Source organism: Mus musculus, chromosome 17, assembly GCF_000001635.26.
Source record: "Mus musculus strain C57BL/6J chromosome 17, GRCm38.p6 C57BL/6J".
NCBI lineage: Eukaryota > Metazoa > Chordata > Mammalia > Rodentia > Muridae > Mus > Mus musculus.
This window is the reverse complement of record NC_000083.6, coordinates 89,044,986-89,058,638: the sequence shown is the minus strand read 5'-3', so window position 1 is coordinate 89,058,638 and position 13,653 is coordinate 89,044,986. Positions and strand designations below refer to the sequence as shown.

General features: G+C 40.3%; 1 protein-coding gene across 1 annotated transcript in view; it reads left to right on the top strand.

Annotated features, from left to right (window-relative positions):
• The window catches only part of Fshr (follicle stimulating hormone receptor), a 215,724-nt gene that overhangs the window by 142,037 nt on the left and 60,034 nt on the right, over positions 1–13,653 (top strand). The window contains exons 3-4 of the mRNA NM_013523.3: positions 11,935–12,009; positions 13,494–13,568. Of these exons, the coding sequence (NP_038551.3) occupies positions 11,935–12,009; positions 13,494–13,568 (150 nt within the window). The remainder of the gene's footprint in view (positions 1–11,934; positions 12,010–13,493; positions 13,569–13,653) is intronic.

The window sequence follows — 13,653 nt, the reverse complement described above, 5'->3', positions numbered from 1 at the left end:
TGAGCTCGGCACTTGGAACCCTCCCTCTCTTCCCCCACTTGTGCTCTAGAGACTTCTCACTCTCTATTTTTTTATACATGTGACTTTTATCCAATTAAATTGCAGATTCTTAAAAGACAAGGGCTCTTCTTTTTACTGTTTTATCTGTTTTAGACTTGCATAAAAATGTACTAAAAAAAGCACTTACCGTATGAGTTGCTGCTTGGAACTTTGATTTATCTGTAGGGGGAACATTTGCATGTGAACTTGTATATTGACTTGTCAGAGCTCAGCATCCGTGCAACAGGGAGGGAGGGATGATATAAAGTTATTTTATAGGCCTGTTGTTCACCCCCCCCCCAATCTGCTGTATTAGAGATTAAAATAACACTAACAGGGTTTTCTGAAGTAGAACATTTTTAGACACTGGAGACGTGCCTCTAGTCTATGCTACTTTCTGAGGCTTTGGAGAGGATGGAACCATATTCCCTGTTGACTGTATAAGCTAACTGGGCAGTGAAGAGGAATTCAGATAACCTCTCTTTGTTTTTCTTTAAAAGACAACACTTACTTTCTGAGGCAGCTCTGAGCTTCAAACACAGGAAAAAAAATGTCTGGTACATAATAAACCCTTAATACATATTGACTGCTATGATGATTTTTCATCCCGTTCTTCTGCTGCCGGGAAGAAGGGTGAGGAATATATCAATATGTGCATGACCATATTCAAGATAAGATCCCAGTGGGTACAATTAGGCTGAGCCATTAAGGGTAATTATATTGGTGTCCTTTAAAGAAACCACAGCAAAAAAAAAAAAAAAAAAAAAAAAAAACCTGGCCATGCCCATGATAAGGAAAGAGTTCTGAAAAGGAAGGACCCTCATAGGCATACTAGGAAGCAAAGGTCTGTTGTCATCTGAGGGGTCACTCTAAAGGTGAACTGTTGCACTTAAATTGACCCGCTATCTAAAGAAACAGCATATTTCTTTGGTTATAACTCCAGGAAGAGTGGCTAACCATGCCAAGGTTAGCCTTCTTGTTCTACCTAATCTCCTATGTGTGGCCAATGAAACAGGTGGCCAGGCTTTCTCTAGGAGTCAGAATGGAGCTGAGGTTTGGATTAATATCATAGCCTAGTTGAAGTCTGCAAATGACCTATAGAAGTGAATAGGAAATTTCTGGATTTCTCTGTTTAAGGACTCAAGGATTCCTAGGACACTTGCCACACATTCCCCAGCTCTGTAGTTACCCAGGGCAACATCTCCTGAACTCATTAGCCTAGATGAATTCAGTCTTAAGGAGCTGAAGGTGAGGCATGTGTTCCGGCAGGCATAGAAATATTTGAATTTGCTATCAAACAAGGATTTTATGTTACAAAGATGATTCAGTCCTTAGGGAACCCTGGAGGTGACTATTATCAACACGTGCAGACACTCAGTAATGTTCCAGCGGTAAATGACTAGTTAGATGGAGTGGGTTCAGATCCTGCTCTTATGTTAAAGCCTCTGAGTCAACCTTAAGAGATACTAGATAGGGTATGGTGTGAATTTGAAGAGCTTTACAAACATCTCAGGAAGACACTTTCATGAGAGTTTTCACTGACATTTTCTGACTTTACATTGCAAAGCACATTTCTAGAACTGAGAAAGTAGACTAGATAAAAATACAAGAAAAGACAGGATGTGTGTACTACATATATACTATCATGAAGATATGTAGCTGTATTTGTACTAACATGTACTCATATATATTACATTACAAATAAATAATTTTATAATGTAACGCATATTGTATAACACACTGTTCTCAGAATGTATAATATATATATATATATATGTATATATATATGTGTGTGTGTGTGTGTGTGTGTGTGTGTGTGCATAATATATGGTTTTATATTATATGTCTTTTCATTTGCGAAGCATGCAGTGTGTGTTGTTTGTGTATGTTTTTTCTCCTTTGAACTGTTTTATGAGATAATTATTATAATGACAAAAAGTCTTAAATTACACAGATCTATAGTAATAGATGTGACTTTAAAAGTAATTTAAAAATAAATTGTTCATCAAAGTTTTATATTAACATTTCTGTCCTGTCAATGGTATGAATAGATTTAATTAAAGATGTGTTATTTACAGAGATGAAAAGTACTGTTAAAGTCATTTCCTTTTCTAATCAGATATTTTCTTTATTTACACTTCAAATGTTATCCCCTTTCCTGGTTTCCCCTCTGAAAACACCATCCCCCTATCTTCTCCACCCTCCCCTTGCTAACCACTCCTCCCCACTCCCACTTCCTGGCTCTGGCATTCCCCTACACTGAGACATAGAGCCCTCACAGGACCAAGGACTTCTCCTCCCATTAATGACTGACTAGGCCATCCTTGGCTGCATATGCAGCTAGAGCCATGAGTCCCAACATGTTCACTCTTTGGGTGGTGGTTTAGTCCCAGGGAGCTCGGGGGTTACTGGTTAGCTCATATTGTTTTTCCTTCTAAGGGGTGCAAACCCCTTCAACCCTTCAACTCCTTGGGTATTTTCTCTAGCTCCATCATTGGGGACCCTGTGCACAGTCCAATGGGTGGATGTGAGCATCCACTTCTTTATTTGTCAGGCACTGGCAGAGCCTCTCAGGAGACAGCTATATAAGGCTCCTGTCAGCAAGCACTTGTTGGCATCCACAGTAGTGTGTGTGTTTGGTGATTGTATATGGGATGGATCCCCAGCTGGGCGGTCTCTGCATGGTCATGCATTCAGCATCGGCTCCACACTTTATCTCTGTACCTCCTGCCATCAGTATGTTGTTACCCGTTCCAAGAAGGATCCAAATGTCCACACTTGGGTCTTCCTTCTTCTTGAGTTTCATGAGGTTTGTGAATTATATCTTGGGTAATCTAAGTTTCTGGGCTAATATCCCCTTATTAGTAAGTCCATATCAGGTGTGTTCATTTGTGACTGGATTACCTCACTCAAGATGATATCCTCCAAATGCATCCATGTGCCTAAGAATCTCATAAATTCATTGTTTTTAATAGCTGAGTAGTACTCCATTGTGTAAATGTACCACATTTTCTGTATCCATCCCTCTGGTGAGGGACATATGTGTTCTTTCCAGCTTCTGACTATTATAAATTAGTCTGGGGTAACCCAATCACAAAAGAAGTCACTTGATATGTACTCACTGATAAGTAGATATTAGCCCAGAAACTTAGAATACCTAAGATACAATTTGCAAAAAAAAAAAATCAAGAAGAAGGAAGACCAATGCATGGATACTTCATTTCTCCTTAGAATAGGGACCAAAATATTCATGGAAGGAGTTACAGAGACAAAGTTTGGAGCTAAGACAAAAGGATGAACCATCCAGAGACTACCCCACCTGGGGATCCATCCCATAATCAGCCACCAAACCCAGACACTATTGCATATTCCAGCAAGATTTTGCTGAAAGGACCCTGATATAGCTGTCTCTTGTGAGGCTATGCCAGTGCCTGGCAAATACAGAAGTGCTCACAGTCATCAATTGGATGGAACACAGGGACCCCAATGGAGGAGCTAGAGAAAGTACCCAAGAAGCTGAAGGGGTCTGCAACCCTATAGGTGGACCAACAATATGAACTAATCAGTACCCCCCAGACCTTGTGTCACTAGCTGCATATGTAGCAGAAAATGGCCTAGTCGGTCATCATTGGAAAAAGAGGCCCCTTGGTCTTGCAAACATTATATGCCCCATTACAGTGAAATGCCAGGGCCAAGACGTGGGAGTGGGTGGGTAGGGGAGCAGGGTGGGGGGAGGGTATAGGGGACTTTTAGGATAGCATTTGAAATGTAAATGAAGAAAATATCTAATAAAAAATTGAGAAAAATAAATAAATAGATAGATAGATGATAGATAGATAGATAGATAGATGATAGATAGATAAGAGAGAGAGAGAGAGAGAGAGAGAGAGAGAGAGAGAGAGAGAGAGAGAGAGAGAGAGAGAAACAAACTGCTATGAACATAGAGGAGCATGTGCCCTTATTACAAGTTGGAGCATCTTCTGGGTAAATGCCCAGAAGTGCTATTACTGGATCCTCAGGTAGTGCTATGTCCAATTTTCTGAGGAACTGCCAAACTGATTTCCAGAGTGGTTGTACCAGCTTGCAGTCCCACCAGGAATTGAGGAGTGTTCCTCTTTCTCCACATCCTTTTCAGCATCTGCTGTCACCTGAGTTTTTTATCTTAGCCTTTCTGACTGGTGTGAGATGGAATCTCAGGGTTGTTTTGATTTGCCTTTCCCTGATGACTAAGAATATTGAATATTTTTTAGGTGCTTCTCAGCCATTTGGTATTCCTCAGTTGAGAATTCTTGGTTTATCTCTGTACTCCATATTTAATAGGGTTATTTGGTCGTCTGGAGTCTAAATTCTTGAGTTCTTCGTATATATTGGATATTTGCCCTCTATCAGGTGTAGATAGAAATCTTTTTCCAATCTGTTGGTAGCCTTTTTGTCTTATTGACAGTGTCCTTTGCCTTACAGAAGCTTTGCAATTTTATGAGGTCCCATTTGTTGATTCTTGATCTTAGAGCACAAGCAATTGGTGTTCTGTCCTGGAATTTTTCCCCTGTGCCCGTATCTTCTAAGCTGTTCTCTACTTTCTCCTCTATAAGTTTCAGTGTCTCTGGTGTTTTTTGGAGGTCCTTGATCCACTTGGACTTGAGTTTTGCACAATGAGATAAGAATGGATGGATTTATTTTCTTCTACAAGCTAACTGCCAGTTGAGCCAGCATCATTTGTTGAAAATGCTGTCTTTTTCCCACACCTGTATTCTCCTGTATTTCTTTAAGGGAGTTATTTATGTCTTTCTTAAAGTCCTCCTTCATTATCATGATAAGTAACTTTAGAACCATATCTTGCTTTTCTGGTGTAATGGTGTATCCAGGACTTGCTCTCATTGAGGAATTTGCTTCTGTAACCTTGGTTTCTTTTGCTTCTGTTTTTACACTTGCCTTCCACCATCTGATTATCTCAAGTGTTCCCTGCCTTCTCTATATCTGATTGGAACCTGTCCTTCCTTTAATCCTGGTTGAGTCAGAATTCCTGAGAGTCCAGCTTTCTCTGTGATCCTGTGATTTCAGGATCCTGTAATCCTAAGATCCTGGGTTTGCTAGTGTTCCTGGAGTGGAGACTCCTCTGGGGACCATGGGAGTGTCCACTAAGTTTGTGCCCAAGTTGTGTAGACCAGAGCTGATCTTGTATATGTGATTTTTTTCTAAACTCCTATAGGAATGTGCTTTGCTACTAAGTATATGTATATAATATAAATAAGTATTTACTGTATTCTTATATTTGGGGTATGTTTTATGTTAGTATGTGTAACTATACACACCATTATATATAAATATAATCTACCTATCTAGCAACCTAGATGAGGCTTAGCACATAAATTTAACTGGACTTTTGAAACCTGCAAGACCCAGATTATTCATTTCTAGGTTCTTGTTACCAATATCAGCACCCAAAACACAGATGCTGCTTGGTCAGCCTTTGCTCTGGAATTAGTTCTTCCCATTTTAACAATCCCACTCTGAGATTCTGCTGAACAAGATGTCTCCCCCTGTGTTAATGTGCAACTTGATTTGGACAGATTGTTTGCTGTGTGTGTTCAAGAGCCCAGCTTTGTTGTTCTAAAGTGAAGTGGAAAAATCTTTCCTCGTTACTCAGAGCTAATTCATTCATTTAGCAAGTAGTTCATTGGGAGCAGGACTACTAAGACAAAAGGAATGGAACTATGGAACTATCTTCTACAGCTCTCTGAGGAGAGCAGGAAACTTTCTTATTTAAACTGTGCAATTCATCTCTAGAATGCAGATCCGATGTGATATATGAGGTTCACTGACAGAGGATCTATGACCCCTTAGGCTATGGAAAGGAGAGATAATTCCATTTATTCTGATGGTAGTAAAGAAATTAAATTTTAATCCAAATATTTTTATGTGATTGGGCTCTCAATCAAGGAAAAGGAAACTACATGAATCATAGAAAAATCCATAATGAAGTGATTGGGGAGTAAATATAGAGACTTCTCATTGGTGACTATCTCCTATATTTTAGAAAAGAATACGTTCGTTTGGTGTCTTAGTCCGTTTAGTCTTGCTGTAACAGAACACCTGACATAAATATCAATAAAAGCTTTTGTCTCACAACTCTGATGACTAGAAAGTCAAACCACCATGGCACCGCCATTTGGTTGACTCACAACATGGAAGGGGCAGAAAGGAAACCCAGCATGGACAGAAGGGCCATGCCTTCCAGTAAGAGATGGGAGCAATGGGGCTGTGTTGTAACGACCCACTGAGGAGGAAGTTAATCCAGCCTGAAAACACCTAATGCACTCCTCGAAGCAAGCACTAAATCCTTCATACAGGCATCCAGTTCATCACCTCCCATTACATCCCACTACTTCCAGGTACATGGACTCTAACGATGAGCATGATGGGAACCAAATTTCCAGCAATTGGACCTTTGGACATTTGAACCAGTCTAACCCATGGCTCTGAGCCTCTCAGATGTTAACAGCTAGCAGTCACCAGGGATCTATTAAAACTCAGGTTGCAACTTCATTAGTTGATATCCCTGGAAGGCCTGCCCTTGTCTGTAGGGAAAGAAAAGAGTAGACCTGGAGGAGAGGGGAGGTGGTGGGGAGGGACTGGAAAGAGAGGAGGGAGTCCAAACTGTAATTGGGATATGATATGAGAGAGAAAAAAGCACCATAGGTTGCCATTAGAAAGGCCTGAATAGAGAGCCTCATGCTCTACACTTCTGAAAGCTTGTGTGGTGTTGCTGGTGTCAAGACTGCAATCTTCAAAGCAAGACTGGAAGCACCTTACCAGGCTTCCCCCTGGTATTCACACACATCGTAGGGATACAAAACATGATAGGATAATCTAATTATAACAGCTCAAGGGGTAAGATTTTCTTTATTAAAAAGAAAGTCTACATCACCCCTCCCCCAAAAAATATTTATAACTATTTCAGCTTGCCTGGTGCAAAAATTCTCATCAAACTTTCTGTAGTTAGATCGACTCCCACACTATTGTTGTGTCACTGGTTTGTTATTATCATTATTTCATTTCTGATCTCCCAGTCTGATCTCACTGAGATTTTAGAAACTATTTTATTCATTTGCCTCTATACTACAGTGGTGATTTTGTATACACTGATGGCTCAGGAAATGACTAGCGGATAGATAAAGAAGATAGAAAACTGAAGTGTTTGGCATCTGTGGCATCTGGTGGACTGCAGCAGAGAGGACATCTGTTCGAGGTTTTCCTTTACACCATTGTTGGTTGGCACCTTGACCAAACCTAGCACATGACTGTAAGTCTAGTCTGTGGTTTAAGCCGTTGTTTCAGGTTTTGTTTTGTTGGTGGTATTGTTTTACTAAGGCACAACAAACAAGAAGAACTTGCTTGTCTTTGTCCCATTGTTCTAAAGCTAACAGTGTAGCTCTGTCTCTATTTCCCATTGCCATAGACACTGTGTTTATACAATGAAGCCCTTGAATTGACAGAATAGCCATAGCTGAGAAAAAGTCTGGTGACCATAGAAGATTAGAAATCATTTCCCTGGAAATTTAGGAAGGTGACATTAAAGGTTCTGTCTATGTATGAAACCCATGATGTATTAAAAAAGGAGAACTATGCCTGCATGTGGCATGGGTTTCGGAGAGGCATGGCAAGTGCTGGAAAGGAGATTTCAGAAAGCACTGCATTCCTCGGATGTGTGTTCTTCTGCCCAAGAGAGTGGTGTTCATGTTCAGTACTTTTGAACACTGAAAAGGATGTTTCAATGTTCCTCGTATAAACTTTTTATCCTTTTTGTTTGTTTGTTTGTTTGTTTGTTTGGTTGGTTGGTTGGTTGGTTGGTTGGTTGGTTTTTCGAGACAGGGTTTCTCTGTGTAGCTCTGGCTGTCCTGGAACTCACTCTGTAAACCAGGCTGGCCTCGAACTCAGAAATCCGCCTGCCTCTGCCTCCCAAGTGTTGGGATTAAAGGCATGCACCACCACCACCACCACCACCACCCGGCTCTCTTAATTTTGTGTATGTATGTCTGTCTGTACTTAAATAAGAGCATAGAATTACAAGTACCTGCAGGGGCTAGAACAGAGTGGTGAACACCCTAGAACTAGAGTTAGAAGAAGATGTGACCTTTCTAGAATGGGTGCTAGGAACCAAACTCCAGTCCTCTGCAAGAGCAGCAAGTGGTCATAGTCACTTAGTCATTTTTCCAGCTTCCTACTAAAGAGAATACAAGGGACTAACTGAGCATTTGAATGTAGTTATAAATCCAGCACAAATATTTAACCTATCATAGAGTGATACTAATGTATCTATGGCCGAGTGTATTCAGTCTTACCTGATCTTGGATTGAGTCTGGTTAGTACTTGGCTATTACAATGTCATGAACATCCTCACCATTACAGCTTATATGAATTTACCAAAATCTGATGCTATTCATTTTGAGTTGAGTTACCACCAGTTTACAGAATAACAAAACAACAGCCTGTGGCTTAGGGTTAAAAGCCACACTAATTCTACAGCCATATGAGTTGGAGGAAAGGAGATAATACGAAATCAAATGCTCAGTGCTATGGTTGAGTTATGGCTCAATTGTCTCAAGGTACATGTGCTGAAAACTTAGTTCGTATGACTGGAGAGAGGTGGGGTTTATGATGCTCAGGATAAGGGAGAGAGGTGGAGCTTAGTAGGATGTGATTAAGTTTCCTTGCCTCCAAAAATTAACCTTCTGCAGCACTGTGCTTGTGGAGGCGACCCATTGCTATGACCGGGAAAAGAATTAGCAAACTATCTCACCCACCTCCTCATTTCGCAGTGAGGAATCCAAGGACCAGAGTGTTCCATGGCATGAAGAGGCAGAAGAAAGTGGGCAAGACCTGCTGACAGTCAGAGCTGGTTCTGCATACAGAACCAAAACAGCAAATTAGAGGGAATGTCTGCAACTCTCATAAACAGTAAAGACACGATAAATTGATCACAGAAATAACTAGAGAGAGAAGGGGGTTGAACTCAAAGGAGACCTAGGAATTTCTTAAGATTTCTACTATTGCACTCTGTCCTCTTTGCCCAACCCCATCTGGCCAGGGACACACTCACCAGTCCCATTACTCTCCAGTCTCTAAAGCTGACACTAAGACATAGGAACTACTTACTGAAAGACTTAGATCAGTAATGCTTCATAGCCAGTTTATGCTAATAATTTCCAGGGTATTTTTTAAACAAAATTAAAACATCCAGACATGAGTTTGGTTAAGTAGACATGTTCTAAAATTAGACAGAATATCAGCAAGAGCATGATATTCAGCTGGTGGTAAAGCTGGGAATGTTGCCAGAGGACAGTGTCTCCCAGATCCCACTTAGATTCAAGCTTTCCTCCCTATCTACTCCTTCCCTTCCTTTACAAGCTCAAATGCCTAAGTAAGAGCTTTCCACTTACAAACCCAAATTCACCAGCTTGTGAAAATGACGCTGGTACCCCAGGTCCACACGTACCTTAAGTCTCCATCTCTCTCTAAGACAGCTACTTCACTACCCTCAGCCAACTGTGCCCGTCTCTACCCTACAGATGTTCTCTGGAGCCATTTTAGAACTCTTACTCTAAGTACCAGGCCACGCCAGCAGACAGCATTTCTACCTCAGCCTATTTGAATGTATGCTGTCTGGGAGGTTTCCTGAGACAGGCAACTGAAGCATTAAAACTTCATGAGTCTTCCCAAGTGGCCTAATATGAGCCTGTTTCATCTGGAAGACACTTCATAAATATTAAGGCACCCTGTCTCCTCGGAGGCTCTGGCTTCTTCACGGCAGACTTCCTTCTCCACAACCTTCAGATAGGGTGTTTTATGGCAAGCCGTCATTAGTACCAAAGGTGAGCTTTGCTTTATCACTGGCATGGATGAGGGATAAGTTTTAATGCATGCTTATTTTTAAAATAATTGATTACACAAATAAAACCAGATCCAGGTCATCACACGTAATGAGCAATTCAAAAACATCAACAACTTGAATGGAAGACCAAACACTTAGGAACTGCTACAGTAAAACATGGCACAAGAAACCATCCCCAAAACTGACCTCACCAAAAGAACTGCCATACAATTAGTAAGTTTCTTCACAACAAAATAAACAATAGCTAGAGTGAAGAGCTACTGAAGCCTGGGAGAAAATCTTTGCTACCTGTCTATCTGATATGATTTTAATATGTAGAACCTAAGAAGAACGTAAAAGAAACAACAGAAAGAAACCTCCAGGCAATGAATGAACTAATCAACCAGATAGTTCTCAAAGAAAAAAAGTACAAATGATTAATATTTTAAGTATTCAAGACCTAAACCATTATGGAAATTAATATTCCATCTCACTCCAGTCAGAATCATTACTCTCAAAGAACAATTAACAAATTCTGACAAGGATGTGGAATACATGGAAACCTTATATAATGTAACCTTATAGGCATCATGTAAACTGGTACCATCATGTGGACATTGGTATTTAGGTTCCTGAAAAGAATTAAAAGTAGAACCATACTAAAATTAGAAATACAAAATGATCCAGTGATACCATTCACTCTTGGTATGCCTGAACGATCCTAAGTCAGCTCTCAACAAAGATAGGTGTATGTCCACCTTTACTGATGCAGCATCATGTCAGCCAAGGTCAAGAACTACCTGAGAGTCCAGCAATGATAGACAGACAGATAAAGACAGTGTGAATCATATAGTCAATGGAATTTTACTTGGTAATAACAAAAAGTGAAATTGTAGAATTCACCAGAAAGTGGATAGAACTGAAGTTCATTGTGTTTAGTGAAATAAACCAGACCCAGAAAAGAAGTATCATATGCTCCCTCTCTCATGTGTAGTGTGTATGCCTGTGTGTGTGTGTGTGTGTGTGTGTGTGTGTGTGTGTGTGTGTGTGTGTGTGTGTGTAGAACATGAAAGGACCAATAGAACCATGAGAGGAGAGAAGATGTCTACAGGAAGCAGGAGGAAGGAACAGGTGAGGGTGGTGGAATGTACGTGCTATGAAAATAGAGCATAGTCTGACTTGGCAGGGGAAGACTGCTGAGAAAGGAGGTGGGGCAGTGAAGGGCAGTGGGACTTGGGAAAGAATTACAGACACACACATGTATGTACGTATGTATATGTACATATATCATATGGATCTAATGTTACAAATGCATCAATAGACATTTTGAAAATGCCATTATTTTATTCTAACAAAAAATTTTTAAATAATTTTAAGAAAGGGAGCAAGAATGATCAGGGAAGATCCCTAAAGAAGGAAGAAAGAACAAGAATGAAAATTTACACATGTAGTTTAACAGAGAACCTGGCTCCAGAGTCAAGAGCAGGTTCAATGAACCATAACCCTTGGATCAAATTTAGCCCCATTTTTTTTAATAAATAAAGTTTTATTGGCAAACAGTTCATTTCCTATGGTTTTATTGGAACTTCATTGTTTTTGGTAGTTTTGATGCAGATCAATAAATAATCCACAAAGACAAATAAATAGCTAATGATTCATAAAGCCAGTAGATATGTACTAGGTAGATCAGAGAAAGTTGTCTGACCCCTGATCTAAGAAACTTAGTTTGATTTCATCCAGTATATTACTCTAAATACCTTTAAGTAAATCTCCCTCCTGCTTTGTTTTCTACAGCTAAAGAATGTCTAATCTCTAAATGAACCACTACCCCAGATTTATTATCTCACTGTTCTGTAAACATTAGCATCAAGCATATTAGTTTAGACTTATTGCTACAGCTGACTTGAGGAAATGAAGGCAGTTTTGTGTCTTATGAGTCCTCCTAAGCACAAGGCTCTAATTGAGCCCTTCTAAGGTTTATGGGGGAAACTAAACTAACCTGAATTATCTTTCTTTTGCTGCAGAGAGATCTCTCAGAATGATGTCTTGGAGGTAATAGAGGCAGATGTGTTCTCCAACCTACCCAACTTGCATGAAATGTAAGCAACATGCCAGTGTGTGTGTGTGTGTGTGTGTGTGTGTGTGTGTGTTTGAAAGGAAGAGAGAGACAGAAAGAGACAGAAAGACAGACAGAGATTAAGCAGTTATTTAGAAATGATACTCTGCTGATTTCTTTCTACTCGTTCTACCTCCTACCTCATGCTTCCTTGTTTTCACTAGTGTCTTATTCTTATACTCTCCCTTCACGTGTCTTCATCTTGCTCTAGTTATGAAAAGAAATGGGGCATCAAAGTCCACAAAGCATATCAGAGTAATGAACCAAAGGCACAATGTAACACACCCCTTGATCCCGTCCAGTGGACAGTAGGGCTAATGGGACAGTTCTCACATCTCCTCTTTGCATGGGGAGGTCTTCAATCCCGTGCAACACTGGCTGTGTTTAAATGATTAATTGCCTGGTACTCGGATGTGGTTAGCTACAAGCTACTGCAATATAAAAGCTAATGAAACAGGAAGGAAGTAATTAACAAGAGCATATCTGCAAATATACATTGATCCAGCAAGATGAGAAAAAGATAGGTTCTCTGAGGGAATCCAAGTATGAGCAGGCTCACTTACAGGCTATTGATCAGGACATAACAACAGGTCAAAACCACTAGGCAGAAGTCCCCATTCCCCATCTGCTAGAAGAAACCACCTTGCTCTACAAAATGGGTGTAACAGTGTCTCCTGCCAGATGCTGTCTGCAGGAAATTGGTGCTTTAAGTTAGAGACAGAGGTTAGTTGCTTTTCTCCCAGACTACCAGATTTTTTTTCTTTACCAATTCATTTCTGTTTCTCTAGTCTTTTTAGCTGCATCATCTATATCCCTTCCCTCCCCATCTCATATACTTTTCACCCTTCCTAGCTTGTCAGAATGTTCTTATTTTGTCTGCATACCCTTCTGTCGTTAAGTTTCCCATGTTAGTGTCACTTCCCAATTCTTAGTTCATCCTGTTTCTGAGACATTGTTACTAGTAAAACCCTCAGCTCTCCCCTTGTTTAAAAATGGAGTAGAGTACAGTGGCCAAGTGCTAACTGTTAAATCCACAGGGTGAATGCTCATTTTGCACAGATTTCTATAATAAGTGTTACTGCATTTGCTGAAATGATGCATGGATAGATGTATGGATGTATGGATGAATGGGTGTATGTATGATGGATGGATGGATGGATGGATGGATGGATGGATGCATGGATGGATGCATGGGTGCATGGATGCATGGATGCATGGATGCATGGATGGATGCATGGATAGATATATGGATGCATGGATGGATGCATGGATGCATGGATGGATGCATGGATAGATACATGGATGCATGGATGCATGGATGCATGAATGGATGCATGGGTGGATGCATGGATAGATACATGGATGGATGACTTCATTAATTATTTGCTGATGTACTCTGTATGACATGAAAAATAAATGACACTCCATGCCATTCAAGTTGCTTACACACACCTTCCTCTTTTACAGTAGGATTGAAAAGGCTAACAATCTGCTGTACATCAACCCTGAGGCCTTCCAGAATCTTCCCAGTCTCCGATATCTGTAAGAGCTCATACATCCCAGCACTCTTCTGTTACTAAATTGTGCATTCTTATTTTAGTAAAATCTCCAGTTGTTACTATGAGGA